Source organism: Choloepus didactylus, chromosome 5, assembly GCF_015220235.1.
Source record: "Choloepus didactylus isolate mChoDid1 chromosome 5, mChoDid1.pri, whole genome shotgun sequence".
Classification (NCBI taxonomy): Eukaryota; Metazoa; Chordata; class Mammalia; order Pilosa; family Megalonychidae; genus Choloepus; species Choloepus didactylus.
Genome location: NC_051311.1, coordinates 102,850,604 through 102,863,962, shown reverse-complemented (window position 1 = coordinate 102,863,962; position 13,359 = coordinate 102,850,604). Strand labels below are relative to the sequence as shown.

The following is a 13,359-nucleotide window of genomic DNA, read 5'->3' as shown; positions in this document are numbered from 1 at the left end:
TAGAGAGCAATTAAGGAAGGGGGAACAATAATCCAAGAAGAACAGATAAGCTATTTAACGTTCTGGGGATGCCCAGAAATGACTATGGTCTGTTAATTTCTGATGGATGTAGTAGGAACAAGTTCACTGAAATGTTGCTATATTATGTAACTTTCTTGGGGTAAAGTAGGAACATGTTGGAAGTTAAGCAGTTATCTTAGGTTAGTTGTCTTTTTCTTACTCCCTTGTTATGGTCTCTTTGAAATGTTCTTTTATTGTATGTTTGTTTTCTTTTTAACTTTTTTTTTTTCATACAGTTGATTTAAAAAAGAAGGGAAAGTTAAAAAAAAAAAAAAAAAAAAGAAAAAAGACAAAAAAGGAAAAAAAAAAAAAAAAAAAGATGTAGTGCCCCCTTGAGGAGCCTGTGGAGAATGCAGGGGTATTTGCCTACCCCACCTCCATGGTTGCTAACATGACCACAGACATAGGGGACTGGTGGTTTGATGGGTTGAGCCCTCTACCATAAGTTTTACCCTTGGGAAGACGGTTGCTGCAAAGGAGAGGCTAGGCCTCCCTGTATTTGTGCCTAAGAGTCTCCTCCTGAATGCCTCTTTGTTGCTCAGATGTGGCCCTCTCTCTCTGGCTAAGCCAACTTGAAAGGTGAAATCACTGCCCTCCCCCCTACGTGGGATCAGACACCCAGGGAAGTGAATCTCCCTAGCAACGTGGAATATGACTCCCGGGGAGGAATGTAGACCCGGCATCATGGGATGGAGAACATCTTCTTGACCAAAAGGGGGATGTGAAAGGAAATGAAATAAGCTTCAGTGGCAGAGAGATTCCAAAACGAGCCGAGAGATCACTCTGGTGGGCACTCTTACGCACACTTTAGACAACCTTTTTTAGGTTCTAAAGAATTGGGGTAGCTGGTGGTGGATACCTGAAACTATTAAACTACAACCCAGAACCCATGAATCTCGAAGACAGTTGTATAAAAATGTAGCTTATGAGGGGTGACAGTGGGATTGGGAATGCCATAAGGACCAAACTCCACTTTGTCTAGTTTATGGATGGATGTGTAGAAATGTAGGGGAAGCAAACAAACAGACAAAGGTACCCAGTGTTCTTTTTTACTTCAATTGCTCTTTTTCACTCTAATTATTATTCTTGTTATTTTTGTGTGTGTGCTAGTGAAGGTGTCAGGGATTGATTTAGGTGATGAATGTACAACTATGTAATGGTACTGTAAACAATCGAAAGTACGGTTTGTTTTGTATGACTGCGTGGTATGTGAATATATCTCAATAAAATGATGATTAAAAAAAAAAAAAAAAAAAAAAAGATTGACGAAACATACCAACCAATTGGAATGTGTGGACTGTGTTTGGATACTGATTCAAACAAATAACAAATGATAAGACATGTAGAAAAATGCTGAATACTGGCTTGGTATTTGAAAATATTAAGGAAATACTGTTCATTTCTTTAGGTGTGATAATAGTGTTGCGGTTATGTTACCAAAAAGGTCCTTTTATTTGGGAGACACGTATTGAAATATATATAGCTGGAATACATCTGGGATTTGAAAAAGGGGGTAGAACAGGGAGTAGAGATGAGATTGGTCTGTTGAAGCTGGGTGGATTCATTACACTTTTCCCTCCGTTTTCTAAATGTTTAAGATTTTCCATAATAAAGCATTTTTAACTTTTTGGCAAAAAAAAAAAAAAAAAAAAAAAAAAATCTACTTGGCAATTACTTTGGATAAATAGATATTTATATACCTTCTAGTGTACCATTTACTATGTTGGGAGAACCTATGGTCCAAAAAGGAATATAGGTAATTCTTTATTAGTGGAAATATTGGGTATAATATAAATTTATAAAATGATTGGCTTTCATCTGGTAGAATTATTATAGAGATATGACAGATGAATATTTTTTTTAATTCTCTCTTCTCAAATAGCAAATTCCATCTCTCCTGATCCAGGCATAGAAATAGTGACATAATTAACATAATATCCTTTAAGATGTACAATATTTTCTGTCCATCTAATGAAGTTAAAGGGTGTTTATGAAAAACCAATTATCCTAATTACTCACAATATGAGTGTGTGTTCTGAGGAAGGAAAGAAATTTGAAATAGCTCATTTAGAATAGCACATACTTGTACATAGAATTTTAAATATCTTGAATCTGAGTTAGAGAAATAAGGTTATTTCAGTGCAAATAGAGTAAATTTAAGTGGTGCATGACATACAAAGAAAATACAAGTGCAATATGACTTCCTTTAGTGCCTAGGACTTTGATTATAGTAATTCAGTAGTAAGCAAAGCATTTGACTCTTACAATCTTGTACTTTTATTATGGTGACATTAGTGCCCTCACCAGAAACAAATTTTGAACCCTAAGTAACATATAGAAATTGTATGGGATAGTCGAAAGTGTATAAAAGCACAAAAGATCTATCTGAGTTCTAGTTCTTGGGCTATGGGATTTTCATGAAACCCTTTCTTGGGTTCAGGTAAAAGGAATGGGTTGAACTAGATGATTTCTCATCTCTTAAATTCTTTGCCATCTCTAAAATTCTGTGACCCGTTAAGTGAGAATTTCCAGAGTCTGAATAGTTCCTCCTTTTCCTAACAAAATTATGAGTGTCAGTTGTCAGCTTTTTATATAACTTGTGTCCTAAATGATTTCCTTTTTTGGGGGAGGGGTACTAATTAGTAATTATCTAACTTCTCTGCATATATTTTCAGGCTTATACCATGAGAAATGGTTTGCAGTTTACATCTGAACAAAAAAGATGCCTTAGTAAAAATGAGGTGTAACAAAATAATGCTCAGTGACATTGTACCTACTTGAGGATGCTTGCATCTATGGTTTCAAATCACCATTCCACCTTATATCCACACTCTTTGCCATGTAACTTTGCAACACACTAGTACTTTGGGCAGGATATACTCCCCTGAGACTCTGGGCTGCACCCTGTGTGTTACTTTGGCCAATGGGATGTTAGCAGATGTGATGCAAGCAGAAGCTTGGAAGGGGCTTGTGTGGTTGATTTTGTATTCCCTTGCACCTCTGCCATCACTCTGAGAAGAGCATGCCTGGAATAGCTCACTGATTCCAGGAAGAGGATACGAGAAAATCTGGAGGAGGCCGTCTCCCCCTGCTATGCCCCCAGCTCAATCCTGTCTCCATCAGCCCACTGCAGTTGATCTTCATATTTATAAACTATGATAATAAATAATTGGGTTTTCAATCACTGAATTTTGGGGTAGGTTGTTATGCTGCAATAGCTACCTGATATGCTTCCAAACAATTTTCATTGCTAGAGCAGTATTCTGACTGCATGCATATATTATCAAATAGCCATAGAAATTAACAAATACATTGATGAAGTTTTTAAGATATTCTACTTTTGTTCCCCCAAGATATGAAAGCAAAGAGGCACAGCATTTTAAAGATAGCATTGGAAAATCTTACCTGTATGGAAACACTGCTGTAAGAGCCACCAATGACCCCTGCAATGAGCAGTGGGATATTTTCTTGAATGGCATAGGATCCATCAGGACACATATATTCAGCCTCATCCACTTTAGTCAAAGATGCCCTGACAAATTCCAGTGATTGCTCTAATGCATAGGTATCTCTTGAACATGTATCCAATATATGAACACCCAACTTCACTCCTGGTAGCAAGTAATTGTCTTTGTTGATTTCATCAATTGCAAACAGCATGGCTTCCAGGCGTTGGATCCCCCGATCTTCGTTGATTCGCCCACATTCTTCGGTGCCAGTGCCTTTTTCATTAATAGGAAATAGGCCCCCTAAAACAAGGTCACCTTCAATTTTGATTTCCCTCCTCAGAAAGTTATGGTCCCCTAGAGAAAGTAAAAATCCCTTTGAAAACAAAGCTAAGGTAAAAACTTGGAGTCTGGTCAACATCTTCATGAATCCTGTTTCTGTACCTCCAGGAGATATCAATGGATGGAGCCAATGATGCCCACTAGTCCTCCTCTCTCATTTCCAAATTGGATCTTTGGCCTGTCCTTCAAATGAGGGAGGAACAGACTAACAGAGCCTGTCATCAAATTCCTAAGGAGATAAAAATTGTATGAACAAAAGTGGTAAAGGAAGCAACGGTGATTACATTGATGGTACCCAATTAGACCTTTGATGGGATAATGTCTCAAATTACCATTTACTAAACACAACCTGCACCAAGCACTCTTTCACAGGTATTCTCACCCAGTCCTTCCAGTGCATTGTGATGTAAACCTCAGTGGTCCCATTTCACAGAAATAAACAGTGAGGACTAAAGAGATAAAGTGGTGTGACGAAGTCCACTTAGAATGGAGGTAGGGTTCCGAGTCCAGTTTTTATAATGCCAAGTTCAGTACTCTACTAAGTAATTTAGTTGGTAGGGCAACAACTTTAATATGAGTCTTTAACCCCTCTCTTTAGCTGTGTTTGTAAACTATCTCTTTATAGCAACACTTTCCCTTTCCGTTTGGAAACAAAACAAAACACAACTATAACCCTGCCATCATTTCTGAATTCATACCACCCACCTCTGTCCTTCCCTTCTTAGGTGAGCTCTTCAAAACATTTGTCTACAGCGTTGTCCTCACTTCTCATCCCAGATAACTCTCAGGCCACTGAAATCACAATTTTGTCTTTACTACTGTGTTAAAATAGCTCTGGCAAAAGCACTAAATCCAATAAACCCACTGTAGTCCTCAATTTTACTTTTCCTTACTTGAAATCTTCACTGTTCTCTACCTGTTACAACTTCCTTGGTTTCTGTTCTCATTCTTCATTTCTGGCCACGTCTCAATTTTCATAGTTGAATGAATACCCCTTCTCTCCACTTTCCCTCTTCCCCATTCCTGGGAAAGCTTCTCCATTGTCATGGATTTAACTAACACTTAAATGAGTTCCAGACCTCCAGGTCAACTGCCTGCTAAACAGCCCTACTCATACATCCTTCAGGCATCTCAAGGTTCTACGTGTCATGCAAAAATTCTTCCTTATCTCTATCCAGTCTTTCAAGCCAAGAAACCTGGATGCTAGACCCCTCTCCTTTTCACTCCCTCCTACACTTTTCCAGTTATCTGCCAACACTTGTAGAGTCCACCTGCTTAACATTTCACATAGCCACCTCCTCTATCCCCACTATGCCAGGTTCTTGTTATCTCTAGCAGAACCAGGAGAGTAGGTTCTTATAGAGTTGCTGTCAACTTCCAAACAACCTTTTTGTGATTCAGGACAATATGCCCTTTCCTCAAGCATAAAATATTTAAATTTATTATTGTAGAGCCTGTAAAAAGCGTGATCACTAGTGGCTGCCTCTACAGCCAGTGTTAGGTAACACCCGATATGGCCTTCACATATAAAGGAGGGCAGTGAGTGCTAGTGCTCAATAGATTGTAGCTTATGACAGTTTCATAAATCAAGCTTCTTTTTCCATCATAGGTTAGAACACATGAATGCATTAGGAACCAGGCAAAGCCTGTAAGGAGGATCTCATTTCCTATGAACCCATGGCCCTCCTGTTGTATTTTTGGCGCCCAGCTCCCTAGCATTAGGGTAAACACTTAGTCAGCACACTCACTCTTCTTGCCCACCCCCTGCTTACCCTCCAGATGAGGCGAGCTTACCATTTTCAGAGTCAGGTGAGAGGAGTGACCGCAAGCGATTCCTGGAGCTCCGAGCAGGTTGCAGCTGCACACCCCTGTGTGTGTGGGTAAGAATGTGGCTGTCCATTCTACTGTGTTTGTGCATGATTGTGTGTTGGTGGGGCTTCTTAAAGGAGAGGGCTCTCCTATACTTTCCCTGACTCAGTCAGGTTGTCTGAAAGCCACAGCAACCATGTGCTCTCAGGTAAGTTACCATATGTTAACTTACCCTTTGGAGGAGGTGCTCTGTCTAATGCACAATCTGATTACTGTACAGAGTGGTCCATCTCCTATCAATCTGCCCACAACCACCACCTAAAACATGATTGTGAACATATTTTCCCTTTATTTAATAATTATTACTGATTTCCCCTTACCTACTTGTTGAAAACTGGACTTCATTTTGTGTAGCTCTTCTCCAATGCTCCATGCTCTCGTCCCTGGCTAGCTCTCAAGCCTTAGTGTTCACCATGCCCATCAGCTTCATCCCACCTCTCCCCCCAAACATTATACTCCACCATATTGAAATGTGTGAACTTCAGAGGACATAAAGGACATTGATTACCCCATGCTTTCGCTTGTGTTTTACCTGTGCCGGAATGCCCTTCCCCACCCATTTGTCTGGTAAGCACCCACTTGTCTTCTAAGACTCAGCAGTCACTACCAGAAAAGGCTAAGGATTTTTTCCCATCTTCCTTCCCCAGTCAAATTGTTTACTTCTTGCTTTATATTTCCACTGTACTTTGTTTGAGAAGTGTTTGCTATTCATGTTTGTTTCTGTGTATGCTCGTTGGGAATATATGAGTTGGCATGGCACTTAGTATTGTTAAGGTACTAAGAAGAAAACAACTCAATAAAAAAATTGAGACAGGAGTTAGTCCAGCATTTACTTCCACATTTCTGATATTTCACCCTTCTCATGTTAGCGGTGCCCTTTAAAACCCAGTTCTCCACTTGCTTTCTATTCCTTTCACGTGAAGCAAGTGATGGGTTGTTTTCTTAAGACATACTGCTGGGCTTTGTTTTGTTTATGTATTTAGGTGAGAACCCTTGCAATGACAGCAGCAAATTCATTGGAATTCTCAGTGTTAACCCAGATCCTCTCTGAGACATCTGCCTCAAGGCACAAGAGAGTCTAATAATAATTTTTTTAAAACTTGATACTTCATTAGAATATTTTTGGGTGTTTCATATCAATTTCTGGTCTCTCTTTGATCTTTACGTGCAATTCCCTTTGAAGCAAAACTGCCACGGAAGGCAAAAGACTCTGCGATCATTATCGCTAATGATAAAGAAGCAGAAATTGCTTTATAAAATAATTGTTTTATGTGCTTATTAAAAGAGAATAGTTAATTAAAAGAAGGTTATGAACATAGGCTTACCATGTATCATTATTAAAAAATATAGGTATTACTTGAATGTAAGGAAATTTGACTACTCAAAGAGAAAAGATGCCCTTAGAGTCTATGAAAAGTTTAATTCTCTATTGGAAAAATGCTCTTAGCCAAAGAAGACTTCACATGAAACCTTAATTACACCACAAGTAATAATGTAGAAGTCTACCTGTTTCAGAGGTAGAGGCTATGTGTTATTTATCTTTGCAATTCCAGGGCCTGGCATAGTGTCTGTAATCCAGAAGATACTCAATAAATGTTTCTTGAAGGAAGTGACTAGACATTCATGACAACTATATTTACAAATGACTCTTTACTATTTTATTCATGGCATGGAAAAGGGGAATTAAAGTAGAGAAATGGGTTGGTTTGATTTCATTACCTGCCTAGTGACCCCAAGAGCTGTTACCCCATTATGCTCTTCAATGATTGGACTGTAAACATGTAAAACTACAAGAATTCCTTGGTATATATGCAGGAGAAAATGCCACCTTTGTATTTGGAAGCTGCAGCTGAGGTGGGTCACTATGAAGCCAGAAGACGTCTCTTAAGATTTACTTTTTTAGTGTTTGGTCAGGAGATATTAAATAAGGAACATGCTTATTATCCTTCCTCAAAACTTCAGAGATGTATTCACTTATCCAATACTTATTGAAGACCTACTAGGTATGTACCAGGCAGTGAGTTGGATGCTGAGGATACATGCTCTGTAAACAAATGAGCATTATCCCTGCTGCCAAATAACTTTCTAATGCTTAAATATTTTTTATATAGAGAGCAATGGATAGGTACTCACCTCTGTTTCTACCATCTCCATCATTTGTGAAAAACTTAAGTATACCATGAGTTTCCTTTAATATGGTAATTTCTTATTGTGTACTTGACTCAGAAAAACAATCCATTCCAAACTACATATGTTAAATATATTTAAAAATTAGATGTGTATACCTTAAACACAAGTTGACTGATAATGTCATGTAAAGTATTTTTTTCCTTTAAGCCCTCTGGCAAGGCATCCTTAAGTAACATTTAAGGTGGTGTTAGAGAATTGCAAATCAGAACTCAATTAGGGTGATGTTTAAATACATGGTCAATATATATTTTTTATTCACCTTTGCCTTTAAGCAAAATTTATAGTGATTAAGACTGTAGGGCCATGCATAATTTAGAAACACTTAGAAATTATTTACAATGAAGCCCCAGGAAACTTAAAGAAGAGGAAATTAAAATTTAACATTGAAAAATGGACAGATATGCTTAATTCAATGCAACTGTTTATCTCTGTGTAACAGCTTATCGGATTGTGGGAAAGGGCACCTACCACTTCTTTTCAGGTTCCTTTCATTATAAATCAGCCAGCAGTACATTCCCCAGATGAACAGGCTCCCTACTGCAGCCACATTCATATGCAGCTGGGGAATTGCAGCTCTGCAGTCAAAGTTCTCCATTCAAGGGATGATGAGTGATGTGTCAACTAAAAACAAGCATGTGTAGCCCTCTCAGTAGGCAACCAGCTCGCCAATGTTTTATTAATGGGTGCATTAATAGCATTTCAGAGGTTGGCTATGAATATAACCCCTGGAATATGTGGGCAGGACGCATTTCTATACTCTGCATATACTAATGCATATTTTCCTGCCTCTCTTGACTTTGCCCAGGAACTTGGTGTTGGAAATAAAAAAAAAAAGTCTAGTTTGACACAATGAGTAAGTAGCTAATCCAGGTGAAGGAAAGGGAAATATAAAGCCAGAAACTACTCTCAGCCTTTCTCAGAAATAAACCCTTAAGTTGCTGAAGGGCTTCTGGGAGTGCTCAAAGCCTATACACCCAAACAATTTGGAGCAAAGTTAGGGTGAGCATTAGCACATGCAATTTGACTGACTTTATTATTTTTCTGCCAGAATTATAGGCAACAAAGGGAATAACCCCTGTTCTTTGACTGCCATTTATAACTGTGTAAACAAAGGCTGTGGCTATACTGGCATTTTTAATAGCAGATCATATCATTGCATAATTGTCACTCCTTTACTCTTGACTAGGGAACAGTTATTTTTTTCCAGAAGCCTTTAAGAAACTCATATAAAGATCTGACTATTTAGAACTCAAGCATTCTTAGTAGGTCTAGCTTTAAAATTTCTCCTCCTTGAAGCCTTCCACATCATTCTAGCTATAAGGGTTTCTTTCATTTACTAAACTCTCATACACTTTGTGCTATGTTTATTATGATGATCATATTTTGCTTGGTATTTTATTTGTATATCATTTTTATTGAAAAATGATCTTTCTTCCCCATTGGATTGTAAACTACTGGCTATCAAGAACAACATTTTAGATGTTGTGTTTTCCACAGTGCTCACACACAGGCATCAAAAGTTGGTTAAATGAAAAATTCCAAGTTGCATGTAATTTTTCAGAGACTGATAAGGAGATTGGACAAAATAATTTGGAGATTCCACTCAAGTATGAAGATCACTGAAAAGATCTGTCTTTTTCAATGGTATTCTAATTCTAGTCGGTCAATTTTGGCACTTGAGAAATTTGGCCAAATAGCTCTGATCTTTCCTTAGACCTTAAACTAATTATTGATTAAAAGGAAAGGAAGGATAAATTAAAACTGGAAGAGTTGAGAGCATTTGGAGAAATTAGAAAGATTAGGAGGAATGGAAAGCAGCACATAAAGTGACAGGTTCAGTTCCTTGAAAGCATAAATGGCTGGACAACAAACTGGGATCAGGCCTGTGTCATATTATTTGAAGTAGAGAGGAGAGTTCTGCTTTCCCTCCTTTTTTTCTATTTAGGCTGTTTGAAATCCCTCAATTTATATTACAGTTCAGAAAACAAAAAAATCAAGTTCAGAAAAAAATCAAGTTTCAGAAAAATCAGTTCAGAAAACAAAAATATCAAGTAGTGGAAATTAATTGATCATACCCTTTCCTATGAGCCTGTTTTATTCATAGAGAAAACGAAGGAAGCCCAAGAACCCTGGGTGATTTCATTGAAGAGGGGGATACTGCCAATTAGAATGAAGGAACCAGAAAGGGATGATGACAGTGCATAAAAGGAGAAATGCCCATTCCACTATTTGGCCTTAGGGGGAAAAAATCAATCTCCTGTTTCCCTTACATCTGAATTTAGAGGAGAGTGAATTAAGAGAGGATTTTATGAGGTAGGCAAACAGATTTACACATTGTACTAAACTTTGATCCTTAGGGTAATTGCTGGTAATTTACTTCCAATCAATAATATTAACTTGGTTAGGCCATTTAATATAGAATGTAGGAAAAAACCATTCACTTCTTTTCAAAGTAAATCTTTATTTTTCAAAACGCCAAGGTGCACTGTATTTTCCAGTGTGTGTGCGTGGTGTGAGATTGGGTATATTGACATTCCAGCATTTTTTTCATCCTCAATCTTCTAACCTCATTACAAAGCCTCTGATTTGGAGCCTTCCCAAACTCCTGGCAGTCTACCTTTGTCCTTTTCCTTTTAGAAGCTGCCAAGTCTAATAGAAGTTACAGGTTTGTCAGCAAGAACAGAGAGTACAGAAATTGGGCTTGTCCAAAGCTTCCTCTCTGGATATGAACAAAAGGGTGAAGGGGATAAAATGGAGGAATACTGCCCACAGGAAAACATTTTTATCTGTTGGCAGTATGATCCATCAAGTGGCTGTTATTAACAATGTCCTGTATGTCGTGTCTTCTCTTGAATAATTTCAAAGTGTTGTACACAGTGAATTATCTCCTTCTACTTCCTATGGAAAAGGACTATATTATTTATTACTTGAGAGAGAGACAGAGGAAGAGAAAATAAGAGAGAGAATATAGGTAAAACAAATTGTTCAATGTGGTGGTCAGCAGTGAATATAGAGTTAAGATGCAGCAAGACTTTTTACTATTAGTACCTTATTAAGTCTTACAAAGGAGAATATATCTCACATGTTTCCATGCAAAAAATATCACTTCCGTCTCTCAAATTTTCTCAAGTTCATAAATGATAAAATGTTTGAAACCAATGCCATTTTTTGCCTGGTGATAAATGAAATCTTAAGAATATCTGTAGCTGACTTCTATTTCTGGCCATGTCTTCTAGTAACTGGTATTGAACTTACCCTCCTGCTGAAAACAACTATAAAATTGGACAAAATGTATTAGGCAAACTTGTTAAATACGATGTTAGAGATTTGGAAAACTGCTCTAAAGGTTTCAGTTTTAAACCAAATCCTCATCAGCTGAAACATCAGCTTAAAATTGGATTTTCCTTGAAGTTTGACTAATTAGCATCCATCTCCCATTTTTTCTGGAAACCACTCCCCAATTTTCCTTTGGGAACCAACACACATTTCTAAGGTGAGGCGAGTTCACTTCTGGTTTGACAGGTGGCTTGTGACACCCTGGCTAAACAGAGTATCAAATGTCCCTGGCCACGGCAGTTGGTTCAGGGATGAATCTGTGACCAAATCATGGCCAACCAGGGCTAATTCTAGGACATTTTTTAGGACCACCAAGAGAAAAGCCTTTTTTGTTGGACTGGTTAGAGGAATGAAAATAAGCCTGGGGCTGCTGTCTGAGAATAACCACAGAGGAAAGCAGAGCCTAGAGCTGGAGTAATAGTTAACGCTGACAATATTATGTTTCCCTCAGTCCAGTTAATATTTCCCAGTTATGAGACAGTAAAATTTCTCTTGTTACTTAAGTTTGAAACCTGTTTATGTCACATGCCACTTAAATGATTCCTGAAGAGCACCTCTCCATTCATTGCCTTTTACCACTGGGCACCTAATATGTGCCAGAGATTAGGTTTAATGTTCTTCATCGATTATTTGGTGTTTTATTTAGATAATAAACCTCCTTCCTATCCATTTACACCCATCCACAAGTGTCTGGTGCTGTTCTGAATCTCAGATGGCTCCAGGCTCCCATTGTGTTTACCCTATTTATGATTCTTAGAAATGTAACTATTCCAAAGGCATCTCTTCCTCCATATTCCTATCAGAATTCTCATTGGCTCAGTTCTCTTACTTATCACAAATAAAGTCATCTGATATATTAAGCCATCAGTTTTTAGCACATCAGTGTAAGTTAATTTGTTACCCGTTTAGGGATGGTTGAAATCTTAAATGGGCCAAAACATTGGCTAAAAAAGAAACATTTTGGTTCATGAAATTTTAGGTGCCTCTGTGTACAGATAATTAAGTATCAGGGTCTAATTGATGTTCTTCAAATTACAGCACTTATAAAAACCATACTCAAATAGAAACCAAATGTGCGTATCAGACACTGTGCAATTTGGGGCTTATAATAATCTTGACCTCAATTAAGTGCTATTGAGAAGTTATCTCAGGCATATGGAGATCTTCTGGTCATGAAGAGACCTTAAAACAGAATTTTCCTGTCATGCTTTGTTGATAAATTCAAGAGAAAATCATTAGTGTGTTGTAGTCAACTGCAAATGAGCTCTCAAGAGTCAGTTATGAATATCTCTTCCCATCTTTAAATGGTGACATAACATTGGTAGCTTGAAATTGGCCTTGGTGGGAATATTTACACCACAGAAATCAACGAACACTACAAATCAGTTCCACCCCCCCACCCCTCCACACGCACACGTACCACCCAATAGCTGTTTGTTAACCATTTACCAGTACACCACTGGTGGTAAATTATAAGAAAATGATCTTAAAATCCATTCCTAGAGAGTCAGTGTAGCAATAGAAAACATCAGTGTTTTTTAACTGCAGATCACAACCCATTCATGTGTCATTTAGTGAATGGCAACAAGCATTGAAAAATGAAATAGGAGAGTTCAGAATACAATAAAAGTGTCAAAGCTTTTCATGTAGTAAAGGTGAGTTTTCTTTCCTAAAACTTTAGCCTGGTGGGTATGAATATGTGTATGAGTGTGTTCTGCTTTTGCATGTGTTCCAGATTACAATGTAAAATAATTCCTTATGGTGGGGCATAGTTGAAAAAAAAAAAAAAAGTTTGAAAGCCATGGTTTCGGAATGTAGGCTCTTACAATTTACTTCGTGACTTCAGTATATGGCCACGTCTCTGTGACTCATTTTACGAATATGCAAAATGGGGACAATAATAGTATTATCTGATGGGGTTGCTTTCAGGATTAAATGAGATAATGTATAATATCGGTTCAGTAACTGTTAACTAGTATTAATACTGTTGGTATGAGGATAATTTGTTCCAGGATACAACATCAACAAATTGGAAGCTGTTCTGGAATCTCCATGTAACCACCCGGAATCTAAAGCCATTGTTGTTCCAGAATTGGATAACTTTAATTATCTGACC

General features: G+C 37.8%; 1 protein-coding gene across 8 annotated transcripts in view; it reads right to left on the bottom strand.

Annotated features, from left to right (window-relative positions):
• The window catches only part of GRM3 (glutamate metabotropic receptor 3), a 260,271-nt gene that overhangs the window by 120,149 nt on the left and 126,763 nt on the right, over positions 1–13,359 (bottom strand). For 3 of the 8 annotated variants that reach the window (XM_037836540.1, XM_037836539.1, XM_037836541.1), the window contains one exon: positions 3,466–3,863. The exons of 1 other annotated variant lie outside the window; for it this stretch is intronic. In XM_037836540.1, the coding sequence (XP_037692468.1) occupies positions 3,466–3,863 (398 nt within the window). Of the gene's footprint in view, positions 1–3,465; positions 4,078–13,359 lie in introns of all 8 variants that reach the window. 4 more of the 8 variants (XM_037836542.1, XM_037836546.1, XM_037836543.1 and 1 more) reach the window with 2 other exon arrangements.